General features: G+C 43.9%; 1 protein-coding gene across 1 annotated transcript in view; it reads right to left on the bottom strand.

Annotated features, from left to right (window-relative positions):
• mapkbp1 (mitogen-activated protein kinase binding protein 1) overlaps positions 1-13,719 on the bottom strand; it is a 75,940-nt gene that overhangs the window by 23,588 nt on the left and 38,633 nt on the right. Inside the window, 8 exon segments of the mRNA XM_029688818.2 lie at positions 881-951; positions 1,166-1,291; positions 3,580-3,671; positions 6,057-6,241; positions 6,586-6,726; positions 7,137-7,326; positions 8,766-8,926; positions 12,790-12,972. Coding sequence (XP_029544678.2) covers positions 881-951; positions 1,166-1,291; positions 3,580-3,671; positions 6,057-6,241; positions 6,586-6,726; positions 7,137-7,326; positions 8,766-8,926; positions 12,790-12,972 — 1,149 coding nt within the window.

Below are 13,719 nucleotides of genomic sequence, written 5' to 3'. Positions count from 1 at the left end.
CAACATTTTGTGATGTTTTTGTTCGTTTTGGACTTCAGTGAGTTTTTTTTTCAGCTGTTCAGGCACACAAAACATTTTCTGAAGGCAAGCAGAAGTTCCGAGCCGAAGTCTACGCCCCTTCGTCAGTGATTGGTCAACAGTGGATATTCTTCAATAGTCTTTGTTGTCATTCAACGAGAGACCACTTTTTCATAGAAAAATACTGCACCAAACATCTTAGTTAAAGTTAAATTTAAAATTGCGCGACAAATATCTATTCCGGCAAAAATGTCATAATGAATGACATATTTCTTGAGTTATCTTAATTCGGACTATTTTGAGGATGTGTATACTGGCTACAGCGTCTCAAAATGGACAAACAGTAATATTGCCGCTGCTTTCTCATTTTTCAACTGAAGCATGCTGATGCCTTTAAAGTAGCCTAGTCTTGAGGGCCCTCTTGAGCCCCCTGGGTCAGGAATTTGACTATTTTTGTAGAGCAGCCTTTGAAAATGTCACTGTGACACTCATAAGCAATGGGCAAGGAACACGGGAGGGGGAGAGCATTTATTTGCAGCAAGTTGGCAGGGGACTTTGGGTATATAACAGATAGGATGACACAGAAAGCCTTTGAGAAAAAGTGTCATTATTAAATAGGCCACTTAGAGTGTAATTAATTAGCTGTAAGCAACAAGGATTTTCAAATGAAATATCTCAATATACAGTAGGGGTTGGCTGAGCCAAGATTAAAAATGTGGTCCATTGCCGAAATATGCTGAGAGAAGAAGATCATGAAATATTGCCAAGACGTGCTACAAAAGCATCAGTCCTCCAAACTTAGTTTAGCCGCTGCAACAGCTGTTCTGGAGCAGCGCGTGTGTGTGTGTATAGCGGCCTTTACCTTCTGCGCTGTGCGGAAGTAGATGCTCTTGTCAGCACCACAGCTGATCATCCTCACCTTGCCGTCATTGGCTGAAAGAGAAGAAGCACTGTTGTTATGACAATAGCAACCATGTTAACTTCAAACAGCGAGCTAGCGCCACACTTGACACTTCCATGACATGCCAAAAGTCTAAGTTACATTAACTAATATAACAGTTAAGGGATGGAGACTTGAGAGTTTGAGGTAAAGGGGGGCGGGTTGGCGGGATGTTGTAAAGGGTCAAAGGTCGTCTGCGCGTCTCACCAGCGAATCGGACGGCGGTGATGGAGGAGGAGTGTTCGTCCAGCGTCTGCAGCAGGCTGTACTCCTGCTCTGCATCCAGCACATGAATCAGACGGTCTCGACTAGCTGTGGCTAGTAGCTTCAGACCTGCCAGATATAACATAAACACACACAACAGGACATCAGCAACTTTACAACAGCCAACACCTGTTCTCCATCTTAGTGGTGGTAAACCTGTTTCATTACAGCGAGTGGTCTTTCATGTTTTTAACAGCCATAATGCATCCTGTTGAGTACAGTGGTGAACATGTGCTCCGCAGACTGCTCCCTGACATAGCAATGCCACGTGTGGACTCACTGTAACCTCTTAAAGCGTGCTAGTTGCTACAGACGTAGGATCTTAATTTGAGCTAGTTTGCTACAGCAGGAAAATAATCCTGTAGCAGCAGGACATTTCAATTAAGTGGATTATAATTCATTGACATTTTTGTAGTTGGTTGATACATTTTTCGTAAGGGAAAATCAAGCCTGAAATTTCAAAGTGGAAATTGAAAACTTCCGAAGCCTTTTTAAACTTCAAATACATTACAAGTTTGACATTTTCTGCAATACAGGAAAGTTCTCCTGCAACAGGGTGATCGAATGAAGATCCTACATCTGTATTACCTTTATCCCTGTTACCGGTAATCTATTAACGAGAGGACACAGCAGTGCAAACTCTCTTTTTCCTTAGAGGCTCACTGAGAAATGAGAGCAGTACTACGGTATGCCAAGCATGAGCCATGTAGGGATCGCCTGCATAGAGGGATATGAAATATCCTCAGCTAGGTCGAGTCCAATATTTCACACCAAAATCATACTGGAAAACTAGATTAAACTGCTTTCTAAATATTTTATAAATTTACTTATAGATGACTCTACAGCTATTTGCATGTGCAACATGCAGTCCTTATGTGGAGTGACTGCACTCCAAATGGTCAACAAACGTGATTATATTAGCCTAATACCAATGAGCTGACGGAACTCAATATCCATGTTAATTGTTAATCAAAAATGAATTTAAAGCACTCTACCGAGGGACTTGATTGAATTTCCAACCTGATTCAACTGAGTAAATGAAAAGCACTATCTATTTAGCTTATCCTCTCCTTGCTGAGATTGCACATCGATCCTGGATCTGGCAGCTTTGAAACTGTGTTAACCTTGTTCCCAGCAAGATACAATAGCAAGGGCAAGCGCTAGACTTAAAACGTATTGAGCATATCGAGTGCACCCATGGGTGGTCCAGTCAAATTGCCGTGGTCTGCGGGAGGCTTTGTCCCTTAATTATATTTCTATGACAGTAGGCAGGCAGGCTACCTGAACACAGCAGTTCTGCAGGACAATGGTAAGTAACAGCTCTGAATATTAGCACCCTGGAGGTGTTAATGTACAGTGCAGTGCGGCGGCCAGAGGGCGTGTCAGTGTATTGGGTTTATTCTTAGCCCTTCTATCTTCCCCTCTGTGTATGTGGTGGCAAACACCAACGAATGGCCTAGAGAGGAATGATCCACTGAGAGAATCGTAATGTCATTAATATTCCTATTAACATGTGAGCCACTATATGCGTCCCAAATGGCACCCTATTTCCTATATAGTGCACTACGACAACCTTATGGGCCCTCGTCAAAAGTAGTGCACTACAGTGCATTCAGAAAGTATTCAGACCCCCTCCCTTTTCCACATTTTGTTACGTGACAGCCTTATTCTAAAATGGATTAAATACAAAAATGTCCTCATAAACCTACACACAATACCCCATAATGACAAAGCGAAAACAGGTTATTAGAATTTTTTGTAAATCAAAACTGGATGGTGTTCAGAGATAGATGGGAGGGGTTGAGGGGAGCTGAAGGGTGGGACAAAAAAAGAAGATAACTAATGTAAAACTATACTTTGTCTGTAAAATGTATATAGTATGTATAAGCTGGAAGTAGAAGCCTAATTGTTGTTGTCCATTAGTTAACTCCAAATAGGGGAGGGGTGATAGGGTTAGGAGAAAATAACAAAGAATGGGGGATTGGAAATGATGCAGACAATTACATTGATAGAAGCCACAAACTATCTGCAATATTAAAGCTGATCCACCCCCTAAACATTTTTTACATTGAAAATTACTAAAATAACTAACTTCTAGAGTGCTTTGAGAGTTCCATTCTATTGCACAAATGCCTATTTAGAGCTTTGATTTTACTGTGTTCATTGGGAACGTCAGTTCACAACCCAGCCTTCTTATAACTTGCGGGAGCTCTGAAGTGGTTTGTTTCACAAGTCAATGGGAGGTTGGTGAAGCATCTGGCAAGCAGCTTAAGGTGGTTTAAAACTCCAGTAGTATCATTAACCATGGTGTCTCTTTAATTTCCTCCCAGGAGAGGAGAAGCCACTGTCTGACTTACCCGTCTCAGGCTTGGAGTATTCCAGACAAAGGATCTCAGAGTCGTGGGCCTGAACGTTCAGAATCTCCTCCATGCTCACCAGCTCATGGATTCTGCAACAGCAATTAGAATAGAATAGTACTTTATTAGTCCTTAACACAACAAACACTACTTTTTTGGGAGGACCGCATATGGTTTACAGCACAGCTGAGTCTCTCTACACAGACACCACAGGGCCGCAGTAGAATGCAGAGTAGACCGCCATCATTACATTTTGTGTGACATTCTAACAAGTAGCCTTGGTGTTCACCGGGTCATTAGTGATCTAGCCATGGTGCATCCATCCATCCATCCAGTTACAGTTGAAGTCGGAAGTTTACATACACTTAGGTTGGAGTCATTAAAACTTGTTTTTCAACCACTCCACACATTTCTTGTTAACAAACTATAGTTTTGGCAAGTTGGTTAGGACATCGACTTTGTGCATGACATAAGTAATTTTTCCAACAATTGTTCACAGATAGATTATTTCACTTATAATTCACTGTATCACAATTCCAGTGGGTCAGAAGTTGACTGTGCCTTTAAACAGCTTGGAAAATTCAAAAAAATGATGTCATGGCTTTAGAAGCTTCTGACATCATTTGAGTCAATTGGAGGTTTACCTGTGGATGTATTTCAAGAACTACCTTCAAACTCAGTGCCTCTTTGCTTGACATCATGGGAAAATCAAAAGAAATCAGTCAAGATCTCAGAAAAAACCTCCACACGTCTGGTTCATCCTTGGGAGCAATTTCCAAACGCCTGAAGGTACCACTTTCATCTGTACAAACAATAGTACGCAAGTATAAACACCATGGGACCATGCAGCCGTCATACTGCTCAGGATGGAGACGCATTCTGTCTCCTACAGATGAACGTACTTTGGTGAGAAAAGTGCAAATCAATCCCAGAACAACAGTCAAGGAGCTTGTGAAGATAGTGGAGGAAACAGGTACAAAAGTATATATTTCCACAGTAAAACGAGTCCTATATCGACATAACCTGAAAGGCTGCTCAGCAAGGAAGAAGCCACTGCTGCAAAACCGCCATAAAAAAGCCAGACTACGGTTTTCAACTGCACATGGGGACAAAGAATCATACTTTAGGGAGAAATGTCCTCTGGTCTGATGAAACAAAACTAGAACTGTTCGGCCATAATGACCATCGTTATGTTTGGAGGTAAAAGGGGGAAGCTTACAAGCCGAAGAACACCATCCCAACCTTGAAGCAAGGGGGTGGCAGCATCATGTTGTGGGGGTGCTTGCTGCAGGAGGGACTGGTGCACTTCACAAAATAGATGACATCATGAGGCAGGAAAATTATGTGGATATATTGAAGCAACATGTTAAGACATCAGTCAGGAAGTTAAAGCTTGGTCACAAATGGGTCTTCCAAATGGACAATGACACCAAGCATACTTCCAAAGTTGTGGCAAAATGACTTAAAGACAACAAAGACAAGGTATTAGAGTGGCCATCACAAAGCCCTGACCTCAATCCTATAGAAAATTTGTAGGCAGAACTGAAAAAGCGTGTGTGAGCAAGGAGGCCTACAAAACTTACTCAGTTACACCAGCTCTGTCAGGAGGAATGGGCCAAAATTAACCCAAATTATTGTGGGAAGCTTGTGGAGCGCTACCCGAAACATTTGACCCAAGTTAAACAATTCAAAGGCAATGCTACCAAATACTAATTGAGTGTATGGAAACTTCTGACCCACTGGGAATTTGATGAAATAAATAAAAGCTGAAATAATCATTCTCTCTACTATTATTCTGACATTTCACATTCTTAAAATAAAGTGGTGATCCTAACTGACCTAAGACAGGGAATTTTTACTCGGATTAAATGTCAGGAATTGTGAAAAACTGAGTTTAATAGTATTTGGCTAAGGTGTATGGAAACCTCAGACTTCAACTGTATGTGGAAAGATGCAGTCAGGGGCAGGACTGCTGCTGCTGAAAGGACTCTAACCTCCTCTAACCCCAATTTAACAAACACGGTGATTGGGAGTCAGACAGGGCAGTGCACAGCATCAACCGGGTTAGGGTTTGGCTGGGGTAGGCCGTCATTGTAAATAAGAATTTGTCCGTAACTGACTTGCCAAGTTAAATAAATGTTAAATAAACTAATTTTAAAAACACAGCTCTGAGAACACACACCCTCCCAGGAGTCTAATTAAGTGAATTGAATTAGGACAGGGGTGCTGATGCCTGAAGGGTGGAGATTCAAAACAAGGCTCCCTCTAGGAAGGCATGGGAGAGGTACTGTACCTCAGTGTTTTCCCCGGATGAAGGTCTACTAACCCAAACATTGATTGCTTAAACAAGATCCATTGAATTGTTTGTAGAGTAATCAAAACTACCAATGTACCAGAGTTTCTCGTTCTACTATCGTTTCTTCCATAGATTTGGAACTGCAGGTGTGCGAACAAACACTATTTTTCTCCAACAGTACCTCAAGGTGCCGGTGCGGTCGCCCGACGCCAGGTGCTGCCCGTCGGGGCTCACACACATGGTCCTGATGCCCGTCCTGGTCTCTGAGGTCTGGGGGTCGGCCTTCTCTCCGTTCCCCGAGTTGAGGCACTCTGTGTCCAGCAGGCCGGCCGTGTTGTTGTCCATGTAGATGATCTTCTGGAGGTCCTGGAGAGAGAGAAGTGGAGGGACGGGTTATTAGCTGAGAAAACCATACACTGTAGATTCACCATCAATCGATCTCTGTCAGGTGGTTGTGTGTGCTGCAGAGTCAGTGTCCCCCTCTCACGGCATAACTCTGGATTCATAGGTTCCTCTCCTCTTTGAGTAGAACAACTATCTATCAAATCTCAAATCAGCAGCCATTTGTGTTGAGATCAGGAGTTATTTAGCTCGACGGGAGTGTGTGAGACATACGTTGCAGGCAGCTGAGGAGGGCGGGGGTTACGGTTAGAGGAGGGGGAGCTGGTGACCTAGCAGGAGTTACAGGGTGTGTTGAAAGACAGACGTACGTTGCTGATGACGTTGCGGCTGAGGGTGGTGCTGTGACCGTCAGTGTTCCAGAGACGGATGGTGTTGTCTGAGGAGCAGCTGAGGAAGGAGCCTGGAGGCAGACAGGGCTGCTCACCATCACTTACCCTGTCCGGGTACACCTGTCCAGGTACACAGAACATGGAACATTAGTAGACCTGGCGTCTGGAAGAGATGATGTAAACCTTCATACAGATACATTTTGGATACACCTAAAAAAAAAGGTACATAGGACACGAAAACAGTTCTAAACTAGTATACGCACATTCCAGCTGCGGGGTTGAAAAATGGCACTACAGAATAAGATACCCGCACACCGTTGAATGCTGTGCTGCACCCAACAACATAAACGAGAGCATCATTCAACAGTGTGCAACGGGTATCTTGTTTCTTTTCTACATGTAAAATAAGCCTCTGTATACAAGCAGTAAGGAGTGATACGATACACATACACTCAACCAGGTTTCAGAATGCCCTGACGAAGGCTTTGCAACGCAACATATTCCTCCAGGCCTCCCCTCTCTGGCCTTACCTCGACGCTCCACACGCAAGCCGAGTGGTAGAGGGCGGAGTAGACCTTGCCCACTTTCCTGAGGTCCCGTACGTCCCACACGTACAGGCTGTGGTCGTTGTAAACACAGGACAGCCAGCGGCTCGCAGGGTCATATGATACAGCCACCGTGTCAGGGTACCGGGCGTCCATCTTGTGGCTGAAGAGGTGGCTGGAGGGAGAGAGGGAGGGAGGGGAGAGTTGATATGTAATAGCACTGTTACACTGTAATAAAAAGTAGACATTGAATTTAGAAAGGACTTTTCCAGAACCCAGAGATAATTTACAAGACAGTCAAAATGTTACTCAATACAAGGGTTATGGAAAAGCCCAACTTTAATGGTAATTTAATGGTTGTGTTTTTAGGCAGATTGTTTTAGGCAGATTTTTTTTCCCCAGCTGTGCTTTTGACCAGAACATGATGTGCATACTGGGAGAGGTCTGGCCACTTTACGGTGTGTCCCACAGAAACTTCTATAAACAGTAGCGAGCTGGCCTTGATGGCAGGCTTCACTTAATAGTAGCTTCGTCATGAGCATAACTACAACGCCATCTCTGGGCCCTGTTCAAAAGTAGTGCACTAAATAGGGAATAAGGTATCATTTGGGACACACCCATGCAGTTAGTCAGGGGCGGCAGGTAGCCTAGTGGTTAGAGCGTTGGGCCAGAAGGTTGCTGGATCGAATCTCCGAGCTGACAAGGTCAAAATCTGTCATTCTGCCCCTGAGCAAGGCAGTTAACCCACTGTTCCCCAGGCGCCGAAGACGTGGATGTCGATTAAGGCAACCCCCCCAGCACCTCTCTGATTCAGAGGGGATGGGTTAAAAGGCGGAAGACACATTTTCAGTTGAATACATTCAGTTGGACAACTGACTAGGTATCCCTCTTTCCCTTCCTTTCACTGGTGGGCTTTTTCACGTCCCACACAAACATGCTACCGTACAGACATGATTAGTCAGCTAACCTGTTGGAACATCTGGGGCCTATTGTCAGTGAGTCAGTCGAACAGGGAAATGAACCAGCAGAATTACAGCGTCAGCATCTCAGCACTCAGTCCATGTTTATGAGGAGAAGAGAACTAACTCGCAGAGGAATCTCAGTTTTGTCTTTCTGAAGGCATCAATGACAAAATATATATTTAAAAAGAACTTGAGGGGAACACACATGATAGGAACACAATCTGATATTTAACTCCAGCTGGGCCCCCGTGCATCCTGGATGAAAAGTAATAACAAAAAGGAAATTATTCAAGGGTATTTTGTGTGGTTGGTTTGTTTGGTATTTGCATTGGTATGATGCTGTATGAGAAGCAGATACCACACAACCCACACTGCTCTGGCTAATCAACTGGACTGCTCCCACTTCCCACAGTCACAAACAAACTATTCAGCCACTGGACACTTTACTCACGATCAGGGCATCATGTAAACGTCATTATATTGACATTTAAATTGCATGATTTTTTTATTTTTATAGTGTTCCTTTTTCTTAAAATATACCCTTGCAGACACGAAAACCTCTTTACGTTGTTGTTTATAATATCAACGTTTCGGTCTGAGACCTTTTTCCTAGACACTCACCTTTACCTCTCTGGCTCTGACTGACACTCACCTAGCCTCCACCACGGTGGCGATGTCTGTTCCCAGGCAGTGCGGGCGTGGCAGGGTACAGATGAAGTGCAGGTTGACAGGGCTGAAGACCCTCACTGTGCCGTCTGCACAGCCACAGAAGATCAGCTCCTCTGTCACAGACAGAGACGTGGCCTGAGATGTCTGGGGAGCAGAGGAGAGGAAGGGGGGTTAGAGAGGACATACTGTACAAACATATACACAACATTGCTTCCCCTACTATTGTACAGAGTATATGGTACTGGCCACCACGTCTGGCTCTTTTCCCCTCTGCATAAAATAGTTTCAATTGAAAAAACATTTGTTGTGTTAAATTACGGAGTGGGATTTTAAAGAGGCTCTGTATGTTGATTTAAGGGCCTTTCAAGAACCACCTTGAAAATACTCTAGGGGAAACACTGACGATCTGCTGCACAACATAGGCTTATAGGTCTTCAGGGAAATAAACTTGCACAGACAGCAGAAAGAACTAGAGTGCTGTCTGTCAATAATATTGAACCTATTGAAGCCCATTGTCAGTGAAGCATCAGAGAACCCACTTCTAGGGACTAGCAGTCAGCACCACAGACTTGTTATTCTGTGAAAATACTGATATCATTTCACTTGCCAATATTACCAGCTTTACTGTCGCTAGGCCCCTGGGCAAACAATATGAAAACATCTCTCAAGTAATTTAATTTAGGCAGAAGAAGTGGCTTCACTAGAAAAGCAATATTGTCCAAAGTTAACCACAGAAACAGGATGCCAGAAACAGAATGATATGCAATATATTTCCCTGTGGTAAAGCTGAAAGATGCAAGGCATCCAGAAACCACAAATGCTCGCGTGCAGCATAATGAGATCTAGGCCTACAGCGTGTAAACAACAATACGCAATATCATTTTCCAATTTACCAGTATGATGCTTAGAATAACGTATAAGAGCGATTCAGCCAGCCATGGTGCCCAGACTGGACACATATTTAGCTCCAAGTCCAACAACAGTAATTTACTCAATCGTTTACACATTCCCCCATTGGGCTTGGGTTGCCAAAGCATGCTGTGCTTTCCCTACAATCAAAGCATGCCAGTGAAGTAACCATCTTAGCAGGGGAGAAACCAAAATATATGAAAGTGACAGCATCAAGTGGCCTCTGGGGAAGAGGAGTGTATGGTGACAGTCCTGTTATGACAGAGGATACTTTCTCTCCTGCCTTCTACAGCATGTCAGATTATGCAGTTCATGGGAGAGGATGAAAGACAAATGTCCCAGTTTGATGTAGTGGTTGTGGTCACTTGTTACAGGCTAAAGCACCTCATGTTTGGAAGTCTTTAAAAATCCCCACCAGTAGCTTCACAGTGAGAATGTTAAGAGCGCCAACTAATCAATTGCGTTGAGAGAAACAATGGGCGTTTTCTTGACGAGCAGCGCGAGTGGAGGTGCCAGGATGGAATGTGATGGTGTCACAGAGGTTGATGAGCTCTGAATCAGACAGAGCAAGCATTGTCCAATCCTCTTCTCCCTCGCTCTCTCTCTTTTCTCTCCCCCGCTTTCATTTCCATTCTTCTCTCCCTTGCCACCCACCCGCCCCACCGTAGCCTCGACCCACTTCAGCCCTGTCAGCACGAAGGTGCCAGGCCAAGCATTGCCAATCAGGCAGGGATCACGCTCTGGTAGAGTGGGTTCCAATAATGTGGTACAAGTTCAGGCAAAGGTTGTTGAGACCTCAAAGTCTGCATCCGAAATGGCACCCTATTCCCTTTATAGTCTTCTATGTTTGACCAGGTCCCTTTAATCTCTGGTCAAAAGTAGTGCACTATATACAGTGGCAAGAAAAAGTATGTGAACCCTTTGGAATTACCTGGATATCTGCATAGATTTGACATACAATTTGATCTGATCTTCATCGAAGTCACAACAATAGACAAACACAGTGTGCTTAAGCTAATAACACACAAATGATTGTACTTTTCTTACATCATTTAAACATTCACAGTGTAGGTTGGAAACAGTATGTGAACCCCTAGGCTAATGACTTCTCCAAAAGCTAATTGAAGTCAGGAGTTAACTAACCTGGAGTCGAATCAATGAGACAAGATTGGAGATTTTGGTTAGAGCTGCCCTGCCCAATAAAAAAAAAACACTCACAAAATTTGACTTTGCTATTCACAAGAAGCATTGCCTGATGTGAACCATGCCTCGAACAAAATACATCTCAGAAGACCTAAGATTAAGAAGTGGTGCCTTGTATAAAGCTGGAAAGGGTTACAAAAGTATCTCTAAAAGTCAGTCCACGGTAAGACAAATTGTTTATGACCAATTTATGCAGAAATCCAGGTCATTCTAAGGGGTTCAAATACATTTTCTTCCCACTGAAAAGAATAGGGTGCCATTTGGGGACACATACTAAGGCCCCTCCATCAAAGTCCTGCATGAATTCTGACGACCAGATGAAAAAACTGTACAAGCTGACCCTTTGACCTGATAATTCCCATGCATTTTTCAATGTACAGTACATAAAAACCGAAACAGAGTACAATCCCACAAGTCAACATGACCTTCTCAGGCCCTCGGGATATGAAACCAGGAAACCATGAGGTTAGCACTAGCAATGATGTGAGAAGTATCTATCGAAGGCCTGGGGTGAAAACATTGTTTTGTTCTCACACCAACACCAAAATGAGGTGACCGGTGATGCTGAAATCAACTCTACCTCAGGTTTTTAATGTGAATAAAGGCTAGCCTATATCGAAGAGTGATGCTAACGATGACATACCTTTTCTCACATGAAAACCTGGGGGAAAATGTATGTGAATGCTGAAGTCAACTTTACCCCAGATTTTAAATGTGAGTAAACAAGGTATACTTATCTAAGGCCTGGGGGGGTGGGGGGATCAATGAGTTCATAGAGATACAACGTGTGTCCTATTGAATTCTGTGGACAAGTTCATATGTCATATTGTTTTCACACCAACGCCATTATAAACCCTCTATACTTTGTTCTGGAGTGTATGTATAATCATGTGGACACAAGGTGATAGAAGGTTTGAGTGAGGACAATGGACGGCCAACATCTGGTGTGTGAGCAGAGGGGACGTTGAGAATGACGACGACGACTAGGATCAAGTCAAACACACACACAGCCAATAGGGCGGACAGGTGGGCATGATAGAACGCAGTGTTCTGAGAAAGACTCCAATGAGATGCTCGGAGGTATCGGAGGAGGGCGGGGCACAACTTTCAGCTGATGTGACATGGAAGTGACAACTGCCGCAGCACAGATAAGGGACAGACTTACTGTGATGACGACGTTTTTCTGGACAGTGTAAGAGAAGAAGCAGGAGAAGACTAATATTAGACAGCAGCACAGAGGGGCAAATGAACACTCCTACAAGACCACAACCCCTACACGAGTTGTCTGTCTATAATTGACTTTTAAGAAGGGGCTGAAAGCAGTGTATTGTATGACAGTCGGTGGCTACATATGACATCTAGAATTAGGATATAGTAGCCAGTCAAGTGGCTTGAAAGTTTGAGCCTGTGCCACAAGTCGATTGAAAAAGGGTTATGTTCTAAGCTGGTTATGCAGCAGAAGCTGTGATAAGTCACCAGCTCTTTCTCTGCCAACGTTTACACACCATCGGTTCTGTAGCAATTCTCCATTCATTCACACGGTTTTAGACTAAAGTGATGCATAGTGTAACTCTCCGCTTGTGGACACAGCCAGGAAGCTACAGTTCCAGTAGAACCGGAAAGTAGCCTATTGCCTAAATGTGTCCAATAAACTGGAAAGGTGAGCACCACCACATGTCTGTAGCGAACTCTAAAATGTCATTGAATTCAGGGTTTCCTTTCCATTTTATTTTATTGCCTTTTTAACCTGGCAGCCAAATACTTTTGAGTCAAGGAGATCAATTCTTAATTCTATGAATGACTCCTTTAACAAGGCTCATTTCCGTTTTCGGTTGCAAAATGTCTTGTTACGTTGTGCCTTTACTGAACGTGACCTAGAGTTTAAAGTAACTCACCCTTAGCTCCACCCATTTGTCCAGCAGGCGTTTGTCATTGAACTCGCAGAGCAGGCCTGAGGAAGTGATGCAGAAGGTGCTGCCGGCTTTACGACCCTTCCCACATGCCACATCAGAGAAGAAGTTGTTCCTCAACTCTCCCAGGAGCCCTGAGCGACCCAGCAGAGGAACTGTGGCGTTCACCTAGCAGACACAGGGAGGGAGGGAGGAATTATTTGAGAGCCATTGCTATGGGGTCTGAAAGACCTAGTCCATCAGTTTGGTATGTTAACCTAAACCCGTCAACAATGAAGAGGCGACTCCGGGATGCTGGCCTTCTAGGCAGAGTTGCAAAGAAAAAGCCATATCTCAGACTGGCCAATAAAAAGAAAAGATCAAGATGGGCAAAAAAAACAGACACTCAACAGAGGAAGACTCTTAAAAAGTGTTATGGAGAGACAAATCTAAGTTTGAGGTGGTCGGATCACAAAGAAGAACATTTGTGAGACGCAGAAAAAATGAAAAGATGCTGGAGGAGTGCTTGACGCCATCTGTCAAGCATGGTGGAGGCAATGTGATGGTCTGGGGTGCTTTGGTGGTGGTAAAGTGGGAGATTTGTACAGGGTAAAAGGGATCTTGAAGAAGGAAGGCTATCACTCCATTTTGCAACGTCATGCCATACCTTACCTTGTGGACGGCGCTTAATTGGAGCCAATTTCCTCCTACACCAGGACAATGACCCAAAGCACAGCTCCAAACTATGCAAGAACTATTTAGGGAAGAAGCAGTCAGCTGGTATTCTGTCTATAATGGTGGCCAGCACAGTCACAGGATCTCAACCCTATTGGGCTGTTGTTGGAGCAGCTTGACCGTAAGAAGTGCCCATCAAGCCAATCCAACTTGTGGGAGGTGCTTCAGGAAGCGTGGGGTGAAATCTCTTCAGATTACCTC

The sequence above is a fragment of the Oncorhynchus nerka genome, linkage group LG18 (assembly GCF_034236695.1).
Source record: "Oncorhynchus nerka isolate Pitt River linkage group LG18, Oner_Uvic_2.0, whole genome shotgun sequence".
Classification (NCBI taxonomy): Eukaryota; Metazoa; Chordata; class Actinopteri; order Salmoniformes; family Salmonidae; genus Oncorhynchus; species Oncorhynchus nerka.
Note: the sequence above shows the minus strand (reverse complement) of the source record. Positions and strands in the feature narration are given on the sequence as shown.